This window comes from Melozone crissalis, unplaced genomic scaffold (genome assembly GCF_028551555.1).
Source record: "Melozone crissalis strain CALT ecotype California unplaced genomic scaffold, PUWL_Pcris_2 ptg000057l_1, whole genome shotgun sequence".
Classification (NCBI taxonomy): domain Eukaryota; kingdom Metazoa; phylum Chordata; class Aves; order Passeriformes; family Passerellidae; genus Melozone; species Melozone crissalis.
Window position 1 is genome coordinate 1,890,871 of NW_026535835.1, and position 27,675 is coordinate 1,918,545.

The 27,675-nt window shown below is 48.4% G+C and overlaps 1 protein-coding gene across 1 annotated transcript in view; it reads right to left on the reverse strand.

Moving 5' to 3' along the window:
* The window catches only part of GALNT17 (polypeptide N-acetylgalactosaminyltransferase 17), a 245,160-nt gene that overhangs the window by 78,993 nt on the left and 138,492 nt on the right, over positions 1-27,675 (reverse strand). The window contains exon 6 of the mRNA XM_054287051.1: positions 10,529-10,646. Within this exon, the coding sequence (XP_054143026.1) occupies positions 10,529-10,646 (118 nt within the window). The remainder of the gene's footprint in view (positions 1-10,528; positions 10,647-27,675) is intronic.

The following is a 27,675-nucleotide window of genomic DNA, read 5'->3' on the forward strand; positions in this document are numbered from 1 at the left end:
TCATCTCTGAGCCAGCAGCCTGGCTGTGAATAATAAATCACCTCAGAGAAGGCAGAGAGCTCCGTGCTGGAGGGAATTCCCTTCCCAGGGCTCTGACTGGGAATGCTGCTCAGGAGGAGCCCCACAGAACTGCTCGGGTCACAGGGACCCTGCAGACAGGGATACAGGCACAGGGATGTGGGAATGCTGCTCAGGAGGAGCCCCTCAGAGCTCTGGGGTCCCTGCAGGCAGGGATAAAAGCACAAGGACATGGGAATGCTGCTCAGGAGCCCCTCACAACTCCTGGGGTCACAAGGACACTGCAGACAGGGACAAAGGCACAGGGACATGGGAATGCTGCCCAGCTGTTCCCACTGGGATCTCAGGGGTGCTCAGGGCTGTCACACTCTCAGTGCCAGGCTCCCCCTGCTCATGGAAGGAAAGGGGAGATTTTCCAAGATGGCTGGAGGAGAGAAATGATCAGTTCCTACTGAATTTGGCTGAGAATTTCCTCCTCACTGTGTAGGGGGATACAGTATGGGTAAATGAAGGTGGTATAGAATGTAATCTTATCCCCCAATGAGTTGCAGCTGGACCAATTACTAGAGATTAGGAGCAGGCCTGAAGATAACAGGCCACAGCTGTAGCCAACAGAACAAGTGGTATAAAAGAGTGGATTGGTGGCATCTGGAGTCAGATGGCTGCTGCAAGGACCAGGAACAGTCAGTGCTTAGAGGAGATGCCTATGAGAAACATTAGAAGGTACAAAACTGAGGATATGGAACCCTTGCGCTATAATGATAATAAAACTCTTGATATATAAGACAACATCCCTGTTGCACTGAAGCAGTCCCACAGGTCTGACAGGACTGGGAATGCTGAGGGAGGAGGGAACCAGTGAATGTGAGAGGATCAAAGGAGCTGCTGGGATCCTGGCAGAGCCCAAGGATGCCAACACCTTTCCTACACCCAGGAGGGGCTGCAATTCCTGCCCCAACCGAGCTTCAGGCCCACCAAATCCCCCTGAACAGGGCACAGCAAGCACAGGAAGCCCCAGGGTTTGTCTGGATCAGAGGGAGCCATGGGCTGGACAGGACACAGTCCCACCGGGATCCTCCAGAGCCTTTCCCAAAGCCCTGGAGCCAGGCAGGATCCTGCAGCCAGAGCTGCCATCCTTGCCCTGCCCTGCACATGTGGGGCTGGAGCCAGAGGGGAGGGTGGGAATCAGAAAAACAGAACTTTCCTCAGACACTGAAGGGATTGATCTGCAGCCTTGGGAGAAGCTTGGATTGATGAAAAAATACAATACACACACATTAGGCAGAGAAATCATAAACTTATGTTTCTATAGTTGTAAGTAAGAATATGCCAATGATGCCTCAGGTTCAGCTTTTATATTTTTCACATTCTGTGCTGCTTTAGTGTGTGGGTCTGGGCTTCACATCAGGGGATGGTGAGCTCTGTGCACAGAGCAGGGAGACAAAACAATTCCTTCTCTAGCTAGGGACAAATGATCCAAATCTCAGGCCCAAGAGCACAAACACCATGGGCTGAAGAGAGAAAAACAAGGATGGGACTGCATGGGCTAAAGCTGGAATGGGACAATGAACTGCAATGTGCAAATGGAGCAGAACTGATCAAAGTGAGAGACCCTGGGACCAGATGTGCATTTTGTGGCCATTTTGGGTTGTGCTGCCCAAGATTGGATCTTTTAAATAAATCCTTACTTTATTCTTTAGTTCTGTCTAGCCTCTGTTTCAGGTCAGCCTTCACAAGGCATCACCTTAAGTAAGTGAGAAAGTGCATTGATGAGTTGGTGAAGAGTTTATAATGTAGGGCTGTGGTTGTACAGAGTAGCTGAGAGTTTTAGAAGTTATAATGGAAGCATCTGTGTACATGTGGGAGAGAAGTCACTGGACAAAAGTATTCACAGTGCACAGAAGTAAGTAAAGGCGATAGGTGAGAAAAGCAAAATAAACCCTGTGGCAACTGTCCATTGGGTTAGAAAGTTCTGTATTGCCTTTTAAGAAAGAACTTGTGCCTGCTCTGAGCTGTGGCTGCCTGCTTGCTCCCCTAAAATCTCACAGCCTCTGAGACTGATGTTCGCCTGAGCAATAAATCATTCCTAGCCCCAAAATGGTCCCATCCCTTCATTTCTAGCAGTGCAAATGACAGGGGAGCATGGCCAGCACCCTGAAGGAGCAGGGGCTGCCCCAAACACTGGGATTTGTGGGGCTGGCAGGGCATCACCCACCCAGCCTGGCCCTGGCACCAAACACGGGCTCTGCAGGGATCCCACAGCAAGGACTGGGGCATCCCAGGGATTTGGGTGGGATGGAGGAGGAGGAGACAGGAAGGTCTCCCTGAAGCTGGGAGTGCAGGGCTGGGAAAGGCTGCGTCACCAACCTGTCACTGTCCCTGCCATGTCCTGCTGGCTCTGCAGGCTGGGATGGAGTGGGCAGGGATGGGCTGTCAGTCTGTCAGTCTGCTCCCTGCCATCCCATCAGGCTGCCAGAACCTTCCACAGACACTGAAAGGATTGATGTGCAGCCTTGGGTTGATGTAAAAATACAATGCACAGACATTAGGCAGAAAAATAATAACCTCATGTTTGTATAGTTTAAGTAAGAATATGCCAATGATGCCTCAGGTTCAGCTTTTGTATTTTTTCAGATTCTGTGCTGCTTTAGTGTGTGGCCTTCCAGCTGCATTCCCTGTCCAGAAGGAGTTCAGATGAGAAGGAAATGGAGCTTAACCAGCTCTGAGAGCCTCCACACAGGGGTTGTTTGTAAAAAGGAACAGGTCTGACCTCAAAGTCCTTGAGAGAGGACAACAGCAAAGCCTCACAGACACCCCAAACACACTAAAAGCTGTTTGGGAGTTTTTAACTCTGATGTTTTGGGTTGAAAATCACAGGAGTGCAAGGGCATTGATTACATCTTACCAGGAATAATCCTGGAGCTTAGGGGAAATCTGTAGTCAATGAAGAGAGACTCTCATCCCTGGAAAAAGGCAATGCTCACTGAGACACAGCTGCTCCTGCCCTGCCTGAGTCACCAGACTCCAGAAGAGGGAAAAAATCAACTTTATGGCTCTGGCTGAGTGGGAAGGGACCCATGTGTCCCACAGCCCCAGCAGGTGCATCACAAGTGAGTCTGCTTCTAAAAAGACAAAATATCCCCTTGCTTTGCAGTCACAACAGGCAGGGAACTTTCCAAAGGCGTTAGAACAATAATGGGATGAAAAAACTCCTCATTCCTCACCTCAGCTCATGATGAGCCTCATTTCTTGGTGTCACATTTTCCTTGGCATTTCCCAAGAGTGTTTTTTTGTCAGAACACAAAGTTCAGTTTTGCTGGGAGTTGGATTTTAGGGGGAGACAAGGCTAGTCTTTCTGGTTTATGGGGTAATGTCGCAGACATCTTTTATGAAAAAATCCTTTCTTGGGATTTTTCCCTCTGAGAAGCTGCAGTTTCAGCAACAAAATGTAAACTATGATTACCTGCTGCTGTGGAATGCAACAGGTGCATCTGTGATTGGTCTCATGTGGTTGTTTCTAATTAATGGCCAATCACAGTCAGCTGGCTCAGACTCTCTGTCTGAGCCACAAACCTTTGTTATCATTCTTTCCTTGTTATTCTTAGCCAGCCTTCTGAGAAGAAACCTTTCCTTCTATTCTTTTAGTGTAGTTTTAATGTAATATATATCTTAAAATAATAAATCAGCCTTCTGAAACATGGAGTCAGATCCTCATCTCTTCCCTCATCCTGAGAGCCCTGTGAACACGGTCACATTGCCCCACAGAGGATGGAGAGCTGGGAGCCCAGGAGAAGCTAAAGTGGTGGAAGTCATGCCCAAGAAAAGCAGTGTGGTATGGAAACCCGAAAGCCAGCTGTCCTGGGGACACTGGAGGTGTCTTTGGTGTCCCCAGCTGGGCTGGGAGCACCTGTCCGAGGAGTCTCTCAGTGGACAGAGTCAGTGAGAGCCAAATCCTAGAGCAGGGGAAGCTCAGGCCTCACCAAAATGCAGCAGAAAGAACAACATGGGTGAGTGAGAGCAGAGTCAGAGCAGAGCAGGAGCTCCCTCAGGGTGTCTGAAACCCACTGCTGAGGGCACAAAGAAAGCAAACACTACCAGATCCAAGAACGTGCCTGTCAGACCCCTGGACATTGCTCTGGCTGCCCTGGAGGACTCCAGACCCTGGCAGGGGCTCAGACACCCTGGCACAGAGTCACAAACACCTGTGCCTTTGATTTTAGCCCATGGAAACAATTACCAACTTTGTGTGAAGAGTTACAAATCACAAGAGTTTGAGTAGAATGATAGTGAATTTGTCACAGGGTGAAAAAGTAGAATTTTGGGGATTTAGAATGGGGGTTCAAGAGGCAAGATGGAGGAATCTGGGCGTGTCCTGTCCTTCTTCCTCTTGTCCTCCATCTTCTGCTGTGATGGTGACACTTCTGCATTGGTTTAGAGTAGAGACAGACTGTCTAACATAGGTGATAGGTATTGGGAAATTTTTGCAAATAAAGCGCACCCAGTCCTTAGTGTAAAAAGCCAACACCACCCCAAGGGCAGGGACTGTGCCACAACCCGCCCTGCTGGACAGATCTCAGCAGGTCAGAGACAGAATGGAACAGATCAGAGAAAATAAACAACCTTGAGAAGCAGAGCTGAGGAATCTCAACTTCTTCAGTCATGGGGCTGGGAAAAAAGAGACTTTAATACCTCAGGGTCATCTCAACCACAGAAACCTGAGACACCTGGAGCTGTGGGGAAAGGCCAGAGGAGCCATGACATTGATAAAGGGGCTGGAGCTCCTCCCCATGGATACAGGCTGGGAAATTTGTGATTGTTCAGCCTGGGGAACAGGAGGTGGTTGGAGAGCTCCCAGCACCTGGCAGGGTCTGGAAGGGACACAGGGCAGGCAGAGAGGGACCCTGCACCAGGAACTGCAGGGACAGGACAAGGGAATGGGGTCAGACCACCAGAGGGCAGGGATGGATGGGATATTGGGAATTAGGAATCGTTCCCTGGGAGGGTGGGCAGGCCCTGGCACAGGTTATTCCATGGATTCCCCATCCCTGGCAGTGCCCAAGGCCAGGCTGGATGGGGCTTGGAGCAGCCTGGGACAGTGGGAGGTGTCCCTGCCATGGCAGGGGTGGGATCAGATGATTAAGCCCTCCAATCCAAACCATTCCATGATTCTGTGATTCCCCCCTGCCAACAGCCCCACTTCAGCATCCCCTTTACTGGCTCTGCTTCATCTCCATCTGAGGGATTTTGGGAAGGGACTGTGCCACAACCCAACCTGCTGGACAGATCTCAGCAGGTCAGAGAAAGAATGGAACAGATAAGAGAAAATAAACAGCCTTAAGAAGCAGAGCTGAAGAATCTCAACTTCTTATTTGGTCATAGGGCTGGGAAAAAAGATTCTTTAACACCTTGGGAGCTGTTCCAGCCGCACCAAACCCAAGACCTGCCCAGCCTTGTCCTGGCTCCACAGCCCAAGAGCCCCAGGGCTGCTGCTCCTCTCTCCACATCTGGGTTTCACCACCCAGGCCCTGGACAGGCTCTGAGCTGGCCCAGTGTGAAAGCAGCCCCTGACAAATCCCAAGCACTGCCTGCCAGAGGCACCAATCCCAGGAGAATCAGTGAAAAGCTGACACCTGCCAGAGTCTGAAGTGACAATGAGGCATGGCTGAGTCCTGAAATGGATTTCTTCACCCACCAGTGACTCTCACACGGTTATTGCACGGGCAGAGCCATCACATTTCCCAGCAAAGATGATCAGAGCCTTCCCAGCATAAAAATCAGCTTGTCAGGGACAAGAGGGGAATCAGCTGGGATTGAAGGACTGACAATCAGTCCTTCCTCCCTGCTCTGTCCCATCTCCAGCAGACAACAGGGATGACAAACCCTTTATTCTCAGAGGGAAGGGAGCTGGGAGCCTCCTGCCACCCCTTCCCCAGCAGGGACAGCCAAAACCCAGCACTCCTGCTCAGGAACAATCCCAACACAGCTCCACTCCCTGCAGGAGGCTGGGCTGGAGAGCATTTTATCAGTTTAGAAAACAAGAGCAACGCTCCAGCCAAAGCACCCTCGAGCACTCTGCAAATCCCGAGCTGACAGCTCAAATGGCAGAGCTCAGAGCTGGGCTCACACTTGCGCTGATTCCTGCTCTTCAAACAAATGCAGGCAGTGATTGGGTATTGTTCAGGGCTGCAAATATTTCTTCCCACCACACCACAATCACTGTGAAGAGCAAAATCTCCTCTAGCAGGGGTACAGGTACAAACAAACAAATGGAGGTTGTATATTCCTGGTGTATCAGTATTTCTGAGAGCTTTCCCAAGGTCAGGCCAACCCTGGTCTTATTTCCCTCCAAATTAACTTGATTTTTATTTGGAAAGATCCTTAAGCCCTAATTTCTAACTGGATATTGGTGTCTGACAGATAAAATACTTATAAAATACTGGTCTGGAGTTTATATTGCTGGCAAGTTTGGGGTGTGGAGTTTTTTGCTTGATTGTTTCAAACTCTTTGAATGTTTGGGGTTGGTTTTTTTTGTTTTTTTTTGTTTTGGTTTTTTGGATGTTTTTTTGTTTGTTTGTTTTTGTTTTTGTTTTTTGGTTTTTTGTGGTTTTGTTTGTTTGGTTTTGTTTGTTTGGGGTTTTCTTGTTATTGGTTTTTTTTTTATGTTTGCTGACCTGCAGGAGCCTCTAAGGTCCTGCAAGGCATCAGCATATCTGGAGTAGCTGTTCCACGCTCCTTGTGCCTGGAGGAGGGAGAGCTGATCCATCCCCACAGAGCCCCATCCCACAGATGCAACTCCCATGGCCGATAAAGAAAATTTCTCCAGGTTTTAATGGTTTCCCTGTTGGTTTTTCCACATCTTGCTCTAACTCCCCCATTTCTTTCCCTGCTGGGTGAGCCCAGAGTTTCATTCCCTGCTGGAGGGAGTGCAGCTCTGGGGTCACAGCACAGTAAGGACGTGGAGAAAATCCTGAGGAAGGCATGGAGCTGCTCCAGGGCTTGAGCCAGGCTGGGACACCCAGGGGTGCTCACCTGGAGAGGAGCAGCTCCAGGGAGAGCTCAGAGCCCCTTGCAGGGCCTGAAGGGGCTCCAGGAGAGCTGGAGAGGGACTGGGGACAGGGATGGAGTGCCAGGACACAGGGAATGGCTCCCAGTGCCAGAGGGCAGGGACGGATGGGATATTGGGAATGAGGAATTGTTCCCTGTGAGGGTGGGCAGGCCCTGGCACAGGGTGCCCAGAGCAGCTGGGGCTGCCCCTGGATCCCTGGCAGTGCCCAAGGCCAGGCTGGACAGGGCTGGGAGCAGCCTGGGACAGTGGGAGGGGTCCCTGCCATGGCAGGGGTGGGATCAGATGGTTTTTAACATCCCTCCCAACCCAACCATTCCATGATTCCATGGGAATCCCACCCCATATGCTCTGTGCACATAAATCCTCTGGCTTGGCAGCACCAGTGATCTGCCTTGCTGGATTTAGAGGACAAATCTGGGGGAAAAAACCCTGGGATATTAAGAAGAGATGCCATGCTTTCCTTCTGGAAATACTTTGAAGGCTCCAGGCCGACCCCCAGCCAATTTAACAGCAGCAGTAAAAGCGGCTCAAGTCAGTGGTTAAACCTCAAAGGGATCCCTGAATTGTGCTTGACTTAATGAATCCAATAATCGATTCCTGCAGCACAAATAAGGTGTGGGATGGATCAGCTAATAAGCATTCTCAGTTAATTGCTTTCTTCAAGTGACAATTTGTACAAATGATACCATCAAAGTAGTAATAATATCCCTATTGATTAAATTAATCTTGAAAAGACAACTCAAATAACTTTAATTAGCAATGCATGACACAAGCACAAAATACTCTGAAAACAACCTTGCAGCCCATCCCAGACTTGGAAACCCTGGCAGCAGCCATGGCACAGACTTTGGCATCTTTATTCCAGCAGATCCACACAATTTTATGGAGCATCTGTAGGGAATGTCTGTGACTAACCATGAAAAGCCATTAAGCCTCCCTGCAGAGCCCAAGAGCCCAGGCAGCCTCCCCACTTAGTCACACTCACTGAAATCCAGGGCCACAAACAGCTCCAGAAGAAATGAAAACTTTCCAGCAGGAGGAGCTGGGATGGGGAATGAAGTCTCTGTGCCAAAATTCCCACCTGGAGCTGCCAGGGACCCACAGCAGCAGCAGCAGCACTTTAAAACCATGAGAATTGGGCACCATGTGGAATTTTGGGGGTTCTCCATGGCAGGAAGGAAATTATTAATCTGGCTTTATGTTCTTAGACGACTAATTATTATATTATGTTATGTTATGTTATGTTATGTTATGTTATGTTATGTTATGTTATGTTATGTTATATTATATTATATTATATTATATGCTATACTAAAACTATACTAAAGAATAAAGATACTTACAGAAGGCTTAACAAGATACTAATTAAAAACTCGTGACTCTCTCCAGAGTCCCAACACAGCCTGACCATGATTGGTCATTAAGTAAAAACAATTCACATGTTGGATAAACAATCTCCAACCATGTTCCAAAGCAGCAAAACACAGGAGAAGCAAATGAGATAATATTGTTTTCCTTTTTCTCTAAATGCCTCACCTTGAAGCATTTATTTAATTAATTTATTTAGTTTATTTATAATCAGGACTCTTGTACAGGGCTTTGGCCCTTCCAGGTTAGCCCAGCCCAACCTTCTCAATTCTTTATTTCCACTTCTTATTTAGATTCCTCAATTTATTTTCCCATAACAGGTTACCTTGTGCTTTTGCCTGAAACACTCTGAATTTTCCATGCCCTTCTTGTAGCCTCAATGAATTTATTACTTTGTTTTTGTTCTTTGGGCAGTTCTGACTAGATTTTTCAGATATTTTGGTGCCAAAACTGCTGCCAGGATTTGAGGTGAGGCTGCACTGGTGCAGAACAGAGAGGGACAATCACATCCATAAAACATTTAAAAGTGCCCCAGAATTCTCAGAATGATGATGGAATTTGCACCATCATCAAAAAGAAACACTTTCTGCATTTATTTTCATCCAGGAATCACTGAAACAACCAAGGAACCTCCCAAGTTACCTTTGGGACTCCAGACAGCCACTTATCAGGCAAAACAGCAAAACACCCACAAACAGATTTTTGGAGCTCAATAATCTTTAAAATTCTACTTTCTGTGCAGCCTTACAAGGCAGATTTTAAAGTATTTTGCCTCTCATAACCACCAGTAATTTAAAAACCTTGACCAGAACACGCAGCATGAATGTGAAAATGCATGGCTTGGAAACTCAAGCTTGGGAAAGTCACTTGGGAACAGAAGGGGTTTTTCATTTTTTTCCCCACAAGGATGTTTATGGGCCTTTCTAAAAAATTCAGCACATGAAAAAGAAGAGGACAAATGCTCACCACTTTCTCTGAGACATCTATCCAAGTTTTCCAGTTAAGAAGCCAATTTTCAATGAAATCCCCCCAAACCAGGCAAATTAGCTGCAATTACTGTGAGAAGAGCAGCTCCACAACGAGACCAAAAATCCCAAACCCAAACAAAGCAGGAGAGGCACGAGAGGAGCTGGGTTTGGAGAGGGATCTCTGCAGCCCCACTGCAGGATGAGCAGTAATTACTTCACAAGGAGAGGAGCTCTGTGGCACATTGAAAACCTTTAATTTCCACTCCCTTGTTTAAGGGAGATTATTGCTCCCCACAGCCAACAACAACAGATTTCCTAAGTTTCCTGTGCCTTGCCAGCAAAGCAAATATCCTCTGGTGAATCTCTGAGCTGAACAATGATTTTTCATTTTTACAACAGCACAATCAATGCAATTTTCCAGTTAGAAGTCTCCAGCCTCCTTCCTATCAGCTTGTTAATGCACAAGTGTACTCCAAAGCATGCCTGGAAGAATCTCCACAGACTCTGCCATCCCAGGTTACTCTGAACATGGAATTCATCACTTATGAATCACTTCAGTGTGTGTAAACACTTGAATCACTAAGCCAGATCTAATATTGTACACAGCAATCAGGGGATGTTGTCAGGGGGAGGCACTGAGGCAGCTCTGAAATCCTGCCTTGTAGAGTTTCACTGTTCAAAGCAGCTTTTGTGCTTGTGAGCACGTTTTATTTGCAGATGCTAAATGCCTGGAAAATATTTGCAGGCTTTGTGTTTTCCTGAGACACTCAGAGGAGCCCCAGCACCCCCAAACACTGCTCACCCAACTGTGTTTATAAAGATCCCTGTAACTTCCAACAACACTGTGACAACACAGCCAGGTTCAAGCTGGAAATGCCACTTCATCCCAGCAGCTTTTTGCATCAGCTCACACAGATTGGAATCCGAGGAAAAAAATGAAACTCATCCCCAGAACCGAGTCATTTTTCTCCCGCAAACTGAAATTAAAGCGCTGCGAACGCCAGAACCTCCCAGCTGCCCTGAGGGTCCCAGTAACTGCTCAGCCCAGTGACACCTCTGGGCTCCTGGGAGCACCCTCAGGTGACATTTTGCTGCCCATGGCACTGACCTTGATGCCCAGCTCGATGTTCTCCCCTCCGTACACGTCCATGCCGGGGTCCAGCAGCCCGATCTCGCCGAAGAATTTCCTGTTCACCACGAAGGAGCAGCCGATCATGGCCGGGGTCCTGCAGGGAGAGCACAGGGGACAGTGAGGGACACTGAGGGACACTGGGGGACAGTGAGCGACATTGAGGGATACTGGGGGACACTGGGGGACAGTGAGGGACATTGAGGGACACTGAGGGACACTGAGGGACACTGAGGGACACTGAGGGAACTGAGGGACATTGAAGGACACTGGGGGACACTGAGGGACATTGATGGACATTGAGGGACACTGAGGGACACTGAGGGACATCAAGGGACACTGAGGGACACTGGGGGACATTGAGGGACATTGAGGGAACTGAGGGACATTGAGGGACACTGGGGGACATGAGGGACACTGAGGGACATTGAGGGACACTGAGGGAACTGAGGGACATTGAGGGACATTGAGAGACATTGAGGGACATGAGGGACACTAGGGGACATGAGGGACACTGAGGGACATTGAGGGACATTGAGGGACACTGAGGGAACTGAGGGACATTGAGGGACATTGAGAGACATTGAGGGACATGAGGGACACTGGGGGACATGAGGGACACTGAGGGACATTGAGGGACACTGAGGGAACTGAGGGACACTGAGGGACATTGAGGGACACTGAGGGAACTGAGGGACATTGAGGGACATTGAGAGACATTGAGGGACATGAGGGACACTGGGGGACATGAGGGACACTGAGGGACATTCAGGGACATTGAGGGACACTGAGGGAACTGAGGGATATTGAGGGAACTGAGGGACATTGAAGGACACTGGGGAACACTGAGGGACACTGAGGGACACTGCCCCATCCCTGCTGGCCCATGGGCTCACTGCTGCTGAGCTCAGCTGCCTCCCACCGCCGCTTGTAAGAGCCTGAATGAGAGATGTGGGACTCCAGGCAGCTCTTCTAAATACAGTTTATTGTATCCAAAATGCAGTTTATTGTACCCAAGGTGTTACAGCACTCCAAGGTGGTGGGTGACAGAGCTGTGCCCACAGCCGTCAGCTCCAGCTGCAGCCAGGCCTGGAGACCCTTTGATTTTGGTTACAAATGCATAATAGACTTTTCTTTGCTGAGCATCTTAATACAGTAGAACCAATCTTGATTGTATTTAGGGTGAGGAAAATGGTTGCAGTTATTTTTTATAGTTATTTTTATATATAACTTCTATAGCATATAGGTAGAAGTTGAGGAGGGTGAGTTTAGGGTTGTAGATGATAATGATTGCTCTTCAGCCTAGGTGGGAGAGGGAAGAAAAAGCTAGGATTTTTTGGATTTCTGTTTGTCATCCTCCCAGGGCTGCCGAGAGGATAGCCAGGATAGTTAGCTTTTATCTAAAGCCTATCATAACTACTGTAATTACCATATTCATGTTACTGTTCTCCAATCACTAGAAGTCAGTACATTACAGTTTAAGCTAGAAGTTGTTTCTCAGTTTTCTTGCACTGGAAAATTCGGAGACCTTTTTCTACGTGCCACATTTGCTGCCTTGTTTGCCTGTGCTCTCTTTGTGCTTGGTAAAAACATCTTCTTGTTTGGGGTGGGTTTATCCTTTGCTCTAAGCCATAAAAACCCCTTCTAACCAACACACCCTGTGCCTCCTTGGTTATCCAGTGAGACTGGCTCAGCAATTCTTTTCTTCTCTATCAAAACTTGCTTCCATCTCTATTACTTCTTCATATTCTTCCTTCAAAAATCTTTCTGCCAAGCATAAATATCTATGAGACTTTATTGTCAAACTTTCATCCTTCCCAACAACCACTCATCCCAAAGATTTCATGGCTATGTGCCTTTGAAGACATTGTTTTACCACTGCAATAAATGCTCCAAAATCCAAGCTCATTTCAGGCTGTACAGACTGGAGGAAGGTTTTCCTGGAGTTTTATGGAGGAGCTCTCAGGCCTTGCTTTACTGGAAATACCTCAGGGTGTCTGTGGGCAAGGGCACAACTCTGCCATAAATGAAGGAAATATAATAATGGAAATATAATAATGGCCTTTCCCTTTGTCTTAGGTTAGAAATGGGCGTGTGTTCTATCCCCACCTGTCAGAGCTGGGGCAGTTCTCTGCTGTCCATGGGGCAGTTTTTTCTTTCTCTCTCCCACAGCCAACCCTCCCTCCAGGAGATCTCTGCTGTCCATGGCCACTGAGTGTCCCTGCAGGGCTGATCCAATCCCAGCATCCCATGGGGAGATGCTCCGCCCAGGGGAGGAGCCAAGCATTCCTCCCTGGATCCAATCTGGGCCTGGCACAGCACAGCAGCCTTTGCCCCCTGCATTGCCAGAGGAGCAGCTTTCTGCTGCCCTGCATGGGCAGAGGGAGCCCAGGCCCATCTGCAGCAGCCCTGGAGCTGCAGAGGAAAACTCCCCCCTTGTGCAGGATCCCTGCTGCAGCAGAGCCACAGCTGGCACTGCAGGAGGGCTGAGCCCCCCTGGGATGGGGCTGGGACACCCCCTGACACACAGGGGGCAGGGACTGCTCTCACTCTGGCTGTGGCTTGTTTTATTTTTTTTTTTTTTTGCATTTGTATTTCAAATTTTCCTAGTAATGAACTGTTATTTCTATTCCCATATCTTTGCCTGAGAGCCCCTTAATTTCAGAATTATAATAATTCAGAGGGAGGGGGTTTATGTTTTCTATTTCTAGGAAGGCTCCTGCCTTCCTTACCAAACACCTCTTTTTCCAAACCAAGACACCCTTCTCTTACTTCCAGCATGTCTGGAATGGAGTAGACTATAGGATGGTTATTTTTAGGGTATTCCAGGACAGAGCATTTCCAGTTAAAATCACAAAGGAGCCATGGCCACCAGCAACAAGCTCACTGCAAATTCATAGAAGCAAATCCTTTAAAAACTGTTTGGAGAAGCATCTGTGCAGTCATTTCCCAATTCCCCCAGTATCAGCAGGGCTCTGGGTTAGGGATCAAGCTGTCACATCCATCCTGCACCTCATGCCCTCCAGCTCAGAGCTCTCAGCTCACACTGCAGGAGCAGCCAGGGACACGGAAATAACCCAGAAAACTGGGAGCATCAATGGAATAGCACAAGGAGGGAGGAAAATCACAGTGCCAGGAGTTAATTTGTCATAACTGTGCAATTTTAAGGACATTATAGATGGTTGTGTTTACTAATGACCCTCATTACTTACAAACCCATGGACCAGCTCTCCAGCTGCTCCAGCTGCCCTGGGATGAGGATGCTGTTCTGATTCACAACACTCTGAGATCACATTTCAGGGGATTTTTGGAGTGCTTAGCCCTCGTGACCCTCTCCATAAAAGTGCACTTTGCCCAGAGCCCAGCACTGCACATCCCACGTGGTTCTGCTTGGGGACACTCTCAGCTGCTGCTGCTGCTGCCATGGTGTGTGCTCTGTTTGCCCCTGGGATATTCCCTGTGCTGGAACAGAAATAGAAAAAGCATTTTCCCATCTGACTGCTGCTCTTTGGATCTGTGCTGTAAAGGAAAATCCCAGGGACTCACTCACTCCAGCAGAGAGGTGCCAGTGAATTTTACCGTAAGGGGTTGGCAATGAAGACCCCCAACATCCCAACACAAGGTCCTGCCAGAGGCTGGTTTTGGGAGCTCCAGGGCTCCCCTGCCCACCCTGAGCTCTCAGTTCTGAACAGGGGGATGGGATGCCCATTGTCACCCTGGTTTTTTAAGATTTTCTAAGCCTTCTGATGTTGACATTCTTGTAGCGAACTTTCTCACACACTTTCTGTAAATAACTCATTGTTCTGCATTCCTTTATGGAAGAAGAGAAAGTTGATGGACCTTTGGTTTGTCCAGTGTCATTGGAGAGGTAGCACTGTCACCCTCCAATCCACTGTCACTCTTGGAAAACTATAAATGTTGGAGTCAGAAAATAAACTTCCCTTTTTTCTTCACCTTGAGAACAGCAGTGTGAGCTTGTGTTGTCTCATGTCCTACAGTGACAGCCCATCCTCACCTTTGAGAGCCCATGGAAGTCCCAGAGCCCCCAGGAATGGCTGCTCTGCAGAAGGAAGCTGCTCTCGAGGCAGGGATGGGGTGACAGGATCCTGGGTGGTAACAGCAGCCCCAAATCCTGCCCCAAAGCCCATTCCAGCCCTGTCCTTGCCATGGAGCAGTCCAAGGCTGGACTGAGCACGTTTGGGCTGCAGAGGTGGAGAACAGCCCTGAATTCCCCAGAGCTGGCTCACAGCCCTCCATCCACACCTCACACAGTGCCCAAATCTGCCAGGGCAGCTCCTGGGGACCCCAGGGCAGCTCAGGAATTCCAAGGATTTCACAGCTCAGCTCCACCAACAGCCACCAAACTCATCCTGATGAAACCCACAAGTTCCTTGGATGAATGCTTCTGCCCACTTTAATATTATTATTTATAGACATTTTAATATTTCTAATAGAAAGTTGAAGAGCTAGATGCTGCTGCCACATTAAATTAGTTCCAATTGGAATCCATCAGAGGGTTTTTCCAATAGATTTCTTCCCTGACAGCTGGCTCAGCCTTCCTTCCATGGAGCAGGATAATGTTTCATGGTTTGCTGCCACTCTGGTACTTAAGATTTCAATTCTCTTGCTTTATTTGTAGCAAGTTAACTGCCATTAACAGAAACAATTCCTTCTGAAATGATAACCACCTTACAGATGCCAAATCTAATAGTTCCATTATCCTAGATTGCCTCCTGGAATTTAAGAGAAGGGAAAATTGCTCTGGTTTCATCCAGGGTATGAACAACCCAGTTCATCTCCTCCACTGGGAATAGGTGTGGAAACCTCTGACTTCTCCTGTCAAAAACTGTTAGAGACACTTAGAGGAGAGGTAAAAGCCTGAAAAAGAATCCAGGAGAAAGTTTCAGCCACAGGATACTGCATTTTGGACCCAATAATGTGGATCAGTGGGAACTCTCAGTCAGGTAAATGAGGTTTTCTGGGCTGGAAACAGCTCAGAAGCCTTGAACAGGAGCTGTACCCTGAGAGCTTCTTCCATTGTTATTTATAAATCGTGGAATGGGTTGGGTTGGAAAGGACCTCAAAGCCCATCCAGTGCCACCCCTGCCATGGCAGGGACCCCTCCCACTGTCCCAGGCTGCTCCCAGCCCTGTCCAGCCTGGCCTTGGGGACTGCCAGGGATGGGGAATCCATGGAATAACCCCTGCCAGGGCCTGCCCACCTTCACAGGGAGGAATTTCTTCCTGAGACTTCACAACATGACACTTCACTTTATAAATAAAGCCCAGAGCCATCGATCCTTCCCAAAATTCTCTTGGAAACAGCTGAACTGGGATTTACAGCTTCACCTTCCAGTTTCCCCCTCCCCATTGTGCTGCACATCCCATTCCACCCAGGATCCCAAGGCAGCTCCCAAGGCACCAGTCCTGCTCCCTCCAGCAATCCAAATCAAGTGCTCCATTCTCCTCTCTAACAATGCCTCCACATTAAATAATTGAGGAATCAAGCAGCACTCAACAATTTAAATAAAAACACCATTTGATTTGGGAGTAAATCCCTCAAAAAGGTGGCCGCTGACAATAATGGATTGCTCATCCCCAACGAAATAATGGCCTGCAGACAAAGAGCTGATAAAGCCTCTTGTTCCTCTGCCCCTTAATTAAAAGCATTTACACAGCTTGTTTTTAAAAATCACCCAGCTCAGCCGAATGCATTTTTATGTGTCCGATAGCTATTCTCCCTTTAATGAGAAAGGAAAAGCAGAATTTGGCAGGAAGGAAGAGCAGAGATGCTGAGCAGAATTGTTGGGTTTGTATCCAGAACTCCACAGTGTTACTTCCTTGCCATTCTTTTGGTTGGTTCTTCTACAGAACAAGTGAAGAAAGGTCAAGAAGAGCAGCTTTTATGAAATATCCTCCTCGTAGATCTCTAAATAAAGATGAAGGAGATACAGGGAAAAACGTTTATCCTGCTCTATTAAGTTACTTTAATGGTCTGCCTTTCTTTAGCTCACAGCTATCATCTAATGATTAAAAAGTCTCAAGGAGATTGCCCCTTCAATTCAAGGAAATTAATTTTCCCCCACAATTGGATTTGGCTTCCAATTTTACACTAAAGAGCAGGTTATAAAATATGAAGACAAAAGATATTAAAAAAATAATTAGTGCATTTACCATCGACAGCAAGAGGCTGAGAACAGACTGGAAGAACTTCCAGGTGTCCAATTCCTGCTAAGCTGCTGCTGTTTCTAACAAACCTGGATCATGGAGCTGCTCACCTTCCTCACCACAAGCAGCATTTGGGGCAGTCTGTACCTGCCCAGGAGGAATTCCTTTGTCCCTCTCCCAGCCTTGCCATTCCTGTTTCAACACACTGAATCCACACATCCTACAATCATGGATGGAATCATGGAATGGTTAAAACTCATCTAGTTCTACCCAGCAGGGACACCTTCCACCTTCCCAGGCTGCTCCAAGCCCCATCCAGCCTGGCCTTTGGGCACTGCCAGGGATGGGGAATCCATGGAATAACCTGTGCCAGGGCCTGCCCACCCTCCCAGGGAACAATTCCTAATTCCCAATATCCCATCCATCCCTGCCCTCTGGCAGTCTGACCCCATTCCCTGTGTCCTGTCCCTGCAGTTCCTGGTGCAGGGTCCCTCTCTGCCTGCCCTGTGTCCCCTCCAGACCCTGGCAAGTGCTGGGACGTCTCCAACCACCTCCTGTTCCCCAGGCTGAATAATCCCAAATTTCCCAGCCTGTATCCATGGGGAGGAGCTCCAGCCCCTTTATCGATGTCATGGCTCCTCTGGCCTTTCCCCACAGCTCCAGGTCTCTCAGGTTTCTGTGGCTGAGATGACCCCAAGGTATTACAAAGTCTTTTTTTTCGCAGCCCCACGACCACAGAAGAAGTTGAGATTCCTCAGCTCTGCTTTTCAAGGTTGTTTATTTTCTCTTATCCATTCCATTCTGTCTCTGACCTGCTGAGATCTGTCCAGCAGGGCGGGTTGTGGCACAGTCCCTGCCCTTGGGGTGCTGTTGGCTTTTTATACTAAGAACTGGGTGCGCTTTATTTACAATAATTTTCCAATACCTATCACCTATGTTAGACAGTCTGTCTCTACTCTAAACCCATCCAAAAGTGTCACCATCACAGCAGAAGATGGAGGACAAGAAGAAGGAGAAGAAGGACAGGAGGTGCCCAGATTCCTCCATCTTGCCTCTTGAACCCCCATTCTAAAAACTCCAAAAAATCGATTTTTCACCCCATGACAAACTAACTATCATTCTACTTAGACTTTCATGGCTTGCAGATCCTCATATAAGGTTGGTAACTTTTTCCATGAGTCAAGATCAAAGGCACAGGGGTCTTGGACTCTGAGCCCTCTGGCAGGGGCTCGAGCCATCCAAGACAGCCAGAGGGATGTCCTGGGTTCCAACAATGGAGGAGGAGAAGAAGGAGGACAGGACACGCCCAGATTCCTCCATCTTGCCTCTTGAACCCCCATTCTAAATCCCCAAAATTCTACTTTTTCACCCTGTGACAAATTCACTATCATTCTTCTCAAACTCTTGTGATTGTAACTCTTCACACAAAGTTGGTAATTGTTTCCATGGGCTAAAATCAAAGGCACAGGTGTTTGTGACTCTGTGCCAAGGTCTCTGACCCCTGCCAGGGTCTCATATCCCCCAAAGAAGCCAGAGGAATGTCCTGGGTTCTGACACAGCTCCTCCCCATGCTGGGGACACCAGAGCTGCTCCAGGGGCTCCAGCTGGGGGCTCATGGCAATAATCCCATTTTCCACTCTGGGATTTCCCAGCCCTGCTGCCTCTGCACCTCCACCACCCAGCTGGGGCTCACTGCTGGGATCCAGCATCTCTGCAGGAAACTCTGGGAGCCTCTGAGCTCCAGGGCTGAAATTCAACCAACTCCCAATATGCAGAAAATGCCAGGTAAATTATCAAATTAAGGCCTGGGGCTTTAATTAGTGGCCTATCAATGATTTCCCTGATGACAGCAGGGAAGGGAAGAACACCACCTTTATTTTCATGTGATAAAACACTGGATTTTCTCTTGGCCAGAGGCAAGATTAAGGACCTGCCTGCAAAAGAAACAACTCAGTGCTGTCCCCTCTGTGCTCAGAGAATAAATTAAAAAATACTAAAGGCAGGAATGATGCATCTGACTCCATGCTCTCAGAAGGCTAATTCATTACTTTATTGTACTATATTATATTAAAGAATACTATACTATACTATACTATACTATACTATACCATACCATACTATACTAAAGAATACAGAAAGGATACTTACACAATGTTAAAAAGATAATAATGAAAACTTGTGACTCTTTCCAGAGTCCTGACACAGCCTGGCCCTGATTGGCCAAGGAGTGAAAACAACTCACAGCAGAATGCAATGGAACAATCACCTGTGGGTGAACAATCTCCAACCACATTCCACATGAGCACAACACAGGAGAAGCAAATGAGATAAGAATTGTTTTCCTTTTCTCTGAGGCTTCTCAGCTTCCCAGGAGAAAAATCCTGGGTGAAATAATTTTTTCAGAGAATGTGAATGCCACAGAGCTGGAGTCAGCCCATTCCCAAAATGGGATTGCAGCAGGACAAGAGCAATCCCTGCACAGGGAAATGGGGTCAGGCAGAGCAGAGCCCCAGGCAGAGCTGCCCTGCCCCACCTGCCATTGTCTTCCTCAGCTTCATCCCACTCCCCATCCTCAGGCAGGGCTGGGCCACAGCCAGGGGAGGGTGAGCATGAGGCAGAGCCTCCTGCCCGGCCCTGACCCTCTCAGCCTCCTACCCACAGGCTCCTCAGGGTTACAGATGGGAAATGAGATGGTGAACATTATGTGTGTGTTAAGAGAAGCTCTGTAGATGTGCAGTTGTGTCACTGCAATGTGTCCTCCACCTTGCACTGCTATAATGGGATGGCCTTGGGCACACAGGGGCATTTGGGAGGGTTGGGTTGTTACTGTGGCAACAGCTGACTCCAAATCGAGGTGTAAGAAAGTGATCTGCACCCCTGGATGGCAGGGAAGGAGTCACTGACAGGACTTTAGGAGGTGCTAAGGGTATAAAAGGTGGTGGAACATTCACTTTGAAGATGAGCACATGGCTGATTGTCACAGGGGCTCCCAGCACTGTGATTTTTCCTTATTTAGCCCTTTTGTTGTATTTTTTGTTAAGGTTTAATAAACCTTTACAATTTTAAAAGTGAGCAGTCATTTCTCACATCAGCCACAACCCCAAGTGCACGTTGCCTCCATCTCAAACCCCTTCCTTACCCCATCCCAGCTCCTCCTGACCCCAAACACATGGTGCCCCCATCTCAGCCCCTCCCAACCCCAAGCACCCCAGGCAGGATGCATTCCATGGAGCAGGCTGTGCTTTGTTAGTGAGCTCAGCCCTGGATTTCTGCAGGAAGGGCTGAGTGCCCCAGGCCAGGGCAGCCAGGGCAGGCAGTGCCCAGGCAGGAGCCTGATGGCAAAAGCCCCAAATTTGGTGTCACACACAGAGCACACCTCCAAAGGGGAATCTCACATTCCTGTGGGACACCTTGGTGAAGAGCTCCCATCTCCCCTCACTGCCAGGGGCATGGAGAAAGCTGGATGTCTTTCCCAGGGATATAACCACATGTCCATGAAGGAATGGCATTTCAGTCCCCAGCAGCATCCCTTCCTTAATCTCATCCCCAGGGCAGCATCTCCAAGAGCTGTTCCTTGAACAATTCCGTTTCCCTGCCCCAGTGCCCTTGGTTAATTGTCTGTTTCCAATGGGTTTATTTCCCTGCTGTTGCTAAGTACCACAGAACCTGTGAAACAAATTAAAAATAAGAGATACCACATAAAAGAGATGCTGGATTGAATGGCTTTACTGAATTTACTGGAGATTAATACCACTTAAACTTTAATGGCAAGGAGGCTGTGAAAACTGGATTTTTAAAAATACCTCTTACATCCACCCATGCCTGCGACCTTGCTGAACACATATTTGACTTTGGCACTGTTCTCTGCCTGCTCTGGAACTTCAGGCAAAGCATTTAACTCCTTTGTAGCTCTGTTTTCTCCTCTGTCAGGTGAGTTTAACACCTGGATGCTCTTGAGAAAAACCATTTACAAATCAGTTTAGTGCTTTCCCCGTTGGAGCTGCTGAACTGACTGCTGATATTGCCACAGGTGCCAGACCCCTGAGTCTCTGGTGAGAAAAGCACTGTGGTTAACAACCTCCTGAGCAAGGCTTTGCTGTTTCCAGCCTTGCTGCTAGAGCAGCATCAAAAGCTGGTGCCCACTGTGAGAGTCTGTCTGAATTTTCCCTCATCTGCCTCATTTGAGGACCACTGAAGAGAAAACCCCCCTGTATTCTCTGTAGGAGAAAGTCACACACCAAAGGCCCTGAGACCTGAGAGCACAGTGCTAAGCTATTGCTCACAGGTGTGTTTGCTGTGTGCTACACTGAGCCCAAGGAGAAGAACAAGGGGCGCCGTGCCCTTTGTGCAACAACAGCCTTGGGAGCTGTCCCACCTCTCCCCTGGCTGGACTTCTCCTGAGTTTCAGGTGGTCTCCCACAGAGACCCTCACCTGTTTTACACCCACCGTGACAGACAGACTGAGCTGTAAGGAGCCTCTCCATCCAGGACTGAGCCATGGAACCCCCATGTGAAAAGGCCCCTCTGCTCCTTCCAAGGACTGGGACTGAAACCCCCAGCCCGGGGCAGGTGTGTGGGGGAGGCAAGCTGACCAAAGCGAGATGTTTGCCTGCAGGTTGTGACCACTGGAAGAAGAAGACAATGGCTCTTGTTTACTGCTAAGAACATGGACTGCCTGTTACATCTGTTCCTTATTGTATCTGTTTTCCCCCCACACACAATTTCCAATAGAGTTATCATAATGAAAACCTCTGAGTTAGCGAGAGATTTTGAGATCTCCCCAATCTAACAGGTGGATCTTCAACTGGATTGGACCAAAGGATTTCATCTCTAGGTTTGGTAGCTATATCCCCCTCTCTCTCTCTCTTTCTCTATCTTTTTCTCTCCCTTAATCCCTCTATCACATTTTGCTGTGGTCATTCAATAAAGGTGCATTTGTTTTGATTATCACTGCAAACCCCCTGTGCCGTGTCGGTTTTTTGCACCCTGAGATCAAATCCACGATCACGAACCCCGTTTGTAAGGACGAATGGTGACACCCACCCTGTGCCCAGACACAGCCTGGGAACCACTGCTGATTTTGATTTCCTCGTCGAAGCTCAATGACAAAATTCCCCTCCAGGATGAAACTGCTGCCTCAGCCCTGCCTAAAAGCCTTTTCCTTCCTGGTGTGCTCTCCAAGCCCAAGGATGTCCCAGCACTGAAGATCCCTGGATGCTTGGACACCTCCTTCATGGCCCAGGCACTTTGTACAGAGTCCCCATGTGATGGTGTTCACAGGGGTCTTAGGGAAGAGATGAGGATCTGACTCCATGTTTCAGAAGGCTGATTTATTATTTTATGATATATATTACATTAAAACTATACTAAAAAGAATAGAAGAAAGGATTTCATCAGAAGGCTGGCTAAGAATAGAATACCAAAGAATGATAACAAAAGCTTCTGTGTCGGACAGAGAGTCCAAGCCAGCTGACTGTGATTGGCCATTAATTAGAAAAAACTACATGAGGCCAATCACAGATGCACCTGTTGCATTCCACAACAGCAGATAGTCATTGTTTATATTTTGTTCCTGAGGCCTGTCAGCTTCTCAGGAGGAAAAATCCTAAGGAAAGGATTTTCATAAAAGATGTCTGCGCTGTTCTAGGCTGCCAGATGCTCATGTGCAGGGAGCAATTGTCCCCAGCCCTCTGTGTTTTGTCCTCTGATGTAAAACCTCAGCCCCAGAATGGGGCTGATCCCATTCCCACAGCAGGAGCCCCCATCCAGCTCCCACAGCCACCCTAAAGGCACCAACCTGGAAAACCCTTCCAGGCCAAGAGCCCTGAGCTGGGATGAGCCTTGCCCAGGAGCGTGAGAACGTGCAAAAGGGGTTTGGGGCTGTTCTCCATCCCTGGAAATGTCACAGGTGACATCTCCAACGGCCCTGGTGCTCCTGTGGGCAGCATTTGGGGGCTGCACTCTGAGTCCCAGAGCACAAACCCCAGAGAAGGCAACTTGGCCAAAGGCAATTTGATAATCACCCTCAAATGGGACTGGGTGCTGTGGAGGAATAGAGGAAATAGCTGCAATGCTCTCCCTTGGAAGAGGATGGGCTCCTCACCTGAGCCCATTTCCTGCTGCTGGGGGCACTCAGGGATGCTCTCACACCTGGGGCCCCTCTGGCACACAGAACCTGTCCAGGTGCCCCCCCAGAGCTCAGGGGCTGAGACTCCTTCCCACAGCCCCCACAGCACACCTGCAAACATCTGCATGTCAGGGGTGTGGCCCTCAACAGGCCCCATTTATCCACAAAGGCAGAACTGGGCAATAATTGTGATCACTCTCGGTGATTTACTAGGACACCCCCACAGGAGAGGCCACACAGAGTCTCAGGCTTGGGGCTGAGATAAAGCAGAGTAAGATTTTCATTTGTGCACTGGCTCATAGTGGAAGCCACTGAAAAATGCATGAAAGAAGCAAGAAAAACACTTTGCCTGCCTGGAAAGCGACTGCAAATCAAGGCAGGGCATGAAGGGAGCCCAGATCAGCAGAGGTGAATCAGGAAGGCTCAGGATCTGGTGACCCTGGGTTTATTTTCCCTCTGTGCTGGTCCCATGAGTGTGTGACCCTCAGAGCAGCTCTGGAAATCCCTGTTCCATGTTCCCAGCACAGACAGGCTCTAGCACACCCTGTGAGCAGCCCAGGATGTTTGCTGCTGTCCCATGCTCACAGCACAGCCACCAACAGGAGATAAAGGTCTGACAACAGCAAGGAGTTGGAAATTTCAACCTGAGCTGGGAGGTGAGGGAATCCCAGAGTCCCCATCCATGGATCCCTGCTCAGGAATGGGGAGCACACCCCAAATTATCCCCAAACAGGGAGCATCAGTGACCTCAACCCAGCCTCAGGAGCTCCTTGGTGGCCTCAGTCCCACAGGAATCTCCATTAACCTGGCAGGGTTTGCCTGTGCAAATCAGACCTGTTTATTCCAGGCAGGGATGCACAACTCCCCAGGGCAAAGTCATGGCTTCAGAGTTCCCCCAGAAGGCGTTTAAAAGCTCATTTGTGCTAATTGGGAGCCACTGTAACCCAGCTCATTGGCAGCTGGAGCAGAGCAGGAGGGGCCTCAGCAGATCCTGGGATTTAACACTCACAGCACCTCCAAACCAGTGCTCAGCTCCTCAGGAGGACAATAAAGTCTGATTATAAATCCCAGATTGAAGGATTTAAGTTTGCATCTCTTCAAAGCCCCCAGTGCCAGCACATGGATGCAGAGATTTCACCCTGTGAAGGCGAAAGATTTCCTGGCCTTTTACTTCAGAGGAGGGTTTGGGCTGGAACCATGCAGACCATCTCATTTCACCTCCTCCACCCCAAACACTAAAGATCAGGTGGAATAAAAAGGAAATAAATATTGGTGTTGAATATATAAATATTCAAAGAGGAATAACATGGATTTCTTTAATACCTGGCAATTACAGCCTGACTGACAACAAAAGAAAGTGCAGGAAAAGGCAAAGAAAAAAGAGGCCAAACATTTCTCCTTAGAAACCCCTCAGGTGGTGACCAGAGTTTGGATCTTTCTTGGGAAAGAAAAGACCCAGAAAAAACCCAGGAAAAAACCCCAAGAAGGGCAAGAAAAAACCCAAGAAAAAGGCAATCAAGGCCAGAAAAAAAACAGAAAAAAAAAAAACAGGAAAGGCAAGAAAAAAACCAAGAAAAAAACCCAGGAAAAAAGGCAATCAAGGCCAGAAAAAAACCCAAGAAGGGCAAGAAAAAAACCAAGACTGCATGTGCTCATCTGATCCCAAATCTAATCCTAAATCCATTCCAGTGCCTTGCAGGGAGGAACACCTCATTCCTTGTGGCCTCAGCAAAGGGAGCCCTGCAGGTTTGGGGACTCTGCTGCTGCTCACACTCCTGAAGGGCCCTTCCAGGAATGCAGGAATTCCTCATCAGGAACACGACTCTGCACTGTCACTCCATCTCCTTCCAGTGCTGCCAGAGTGCTAATTAAATGATAATTACTCTGGGATGTAATAGGTATAACTACCAGGCACTTAACAGGGACGTGGTATTTACTTTGCTGTTTTTAACATGAATTTATTTTTTCTCAAGGGCAGCCAAGCAGGTGATTTGGAGTCGTGTTCTTCCTTTCCACTGAGCATAAAAATCACAATGAGCAAATTTCACAGGTAAACAAAGTTCTCTTTGTCTCAGGCACAACAACAACAACCACACCCTGGTTAAAGCACCAAGCTTGGGCTGAAGGATCAGGATTTACACCCTGAGCCTGAGCTTGGTGCCCAAACTGGGACTTGGGCTGTGATTTCTGACCTATCTGCCACCAAAACCCTCCTACACTTGCTCCAAGTGACATCAGATGGAAGAAACCACAATAAACTGACTTTTGAAGGTGAAGGTGGGCTCAGGTGAGCGTCTCTGCAGAACAAACCTGCTCTGTTTGCAGCTGAAACATCATTTTTAATGTCTGAACACTCAAACCAAGCTGCAGAAATGAGGAGAGAAATCTCCCTGAGCAAATGATTGCCTGGAACAAAGATGGGGCAAACACACAAAGGGAGCTGGCAGCAGGCTGGGCTGGGAGGGAATTGCACAGGCAGGGCAGAGCACAGGGCCCTGTGAGCCCCTGGAACAGCAGGAACAGCAGAGCAGGGCAGGCTGAGGGCAGGGCAAGGACAGGCTGAGCTGAGGGAGCAGCCCCAGAGCCCCTCTGCCACCACAGGGTGACCCTGGGGGGGTTTTGGGGTGATTTTTGGGTGATTTTGGGGTGGTTTTGGGTGGTTTTGGGGTGATTTTGCGGTGATGTTGGGATAATTTTGGGGTGACTGTGGTGATTTTGGGGGACTTTGGGTTGATTTTGGGTTGAGTTGGGGGTGGTTTTGGGGTGACTTCAGGGTGGGTTTGGGGTGACTGTGGCGATTTTGGGGTGACTGGGTTGATTTTGGGGTGGTTTTTGGGTGATTTTGGGTGACTTTGGGGTGGTTTTTGGGTGATTTGGGGGTGGTTTTGGGGTAATTTTGGAGTGACTTTGGGGTGATTTTGGGGTGGTTTTGGGGTGACTTTGGGTTGATTTTGGGCTGACTTTGAGGTGATTTTTGGGTCATTTTGGGGTGACTTTGGGGTGATTTTTGGGTGATTTTTGGGTAATTTTGGGATGACTTTGGTGTGACTGTGGTGTGGTTTTGGGGTGATTTCGGGGTGATTTGCACAGTCGCATTCAAACCTCCAGTACAAGCACAGTTCACCCACTGGTCCCAGCTCCCTCCAGTCCCTCAGCAGCAGCTCCTAAACTCCAGTCCCTCCTCAGCTCCCCATTCCAGGCCCTGCTGGAAGCCTCTGCTGGGTGGTGCCATCAGCAGTGGGGCTTGCACAGCCCCTGGTGCTCTCTGCCAGATCCCTGCAAAGATTCAGGAGCCTCAAATCCCTGGGAATTGCAGGGATATTCCTGCAGACAGAGTTTGTGTGAGTGATTTCCATCCCCACCCCGGGTTGGAGGGATGGTTATTGACAGCTGGAGCAGCTGCACTCCCTGGGAAATGAGGCAGCAGCAGAACAGCCCTGTAAGCACCTCGAGGAGCTGAGTAATGCATTTATTGTGACACCTCCTTGACAGCAGGTATTGGTGGGGAGGGAGCTCCCAGCTTTGTCTCCCTGTTCATGCATCCCTGGCACAGCAGCACAATTCCTGGGAAAGCAGCAGATCCATCCTGGGCCTTTCACAGCAAATGTCACTCACTGCTCACTGCTGGGGTTTGTTTTGTTTAAAACACCGAGCAAAGCTGATGGAAATGAAAAATGAAAATGGGGAAAACTGCAGTGCAATGTAAATGGAAGCTTGGTAAAGATGATTGCCAGGTAAGGGAACTCAGGAGTCGAGAGGATGGTTTGGGTTCTCCTCCTCCTGTATTAGTGCAGATCCACCCAGCCACAAAGCACAGAGGCTGATGCTGGCAGAGATTTACCCCAACTGCTTGTTTAAGGGTCAGGCACCCTGAGCTGTGACCGTGTGCACAGGGGTCTCAGATTGAGCGAAGAGATGAGGATCTGACTCCATGTTTCAGAAGGCTGATTTGTTTTTTTATGATATATATTATATTAAAACTATACTAAAAGAATGGAAGAAAGGACTTCATCAGAAGGCTGGCTAAGAATAGAAAAAGAAAAAATTATAACAAAAGTTTGTGACTGACTGAGACAGTCCAAGCCAGCTGACTGTGATTGGCCATTAATTAGAAACAACCACATGAGACCAATCACAGATGCACCTGTTGCCTTCCACAGCAGCAGATAATAATTGTTTACATTTTGTTCCTGAGGCCTCCCAGCTTCTCAGGAGGAAAAATCCTAAGGAAAGGATATTCCATAAAAGATGTCTGCGACACTGAGCTCCCAGAGCTGCCACCCCATCCCAGGGACACTGATGACACCAGGGGACCCTGGCAGTCTGTGTTTCCTCCCACAGCTGCACAAGCTGGGTAGCACAAAGGGATTCAAGAGCTCTTGAAAAGGCAGAGATCTGTCCCACACTCCAGGAGTTCTGTGGCCTGGGGCTGAGCCTTCCTTGTGTTTTGCCTGGAAGTTGAGCAGTGTCAGATTCCAGGGGAAAGGATCTGCAGTTTGCCCTGGCACAGCTCCAGCAGGCTGCAGCCTTTAACAAATCCAGACTGATGGAATCTGCAGGCTGGGGAACACTGGAGGGAGGAGATGTCAGTGTATGAAGCCCTGAAAAGAAGTTGGCTTAGCAGGGAACCTTTGCCAGGGGATGGTCTGCACATCCCAAGGCTGGAGAATGTGAGAATCCACAAAATTAGAAAGTTTTAAGAAAGCTGCAAAAGGCAGGCCTCAGAGGCAGTAGAACTGTGATTAGAGCTAAGCAGCAGCCATGAGATTGGTCAGCAGAAAAATTATTTAAACTGTAGAAAAAGCAAGGAGAAATAGAACAATGGTCTGTGT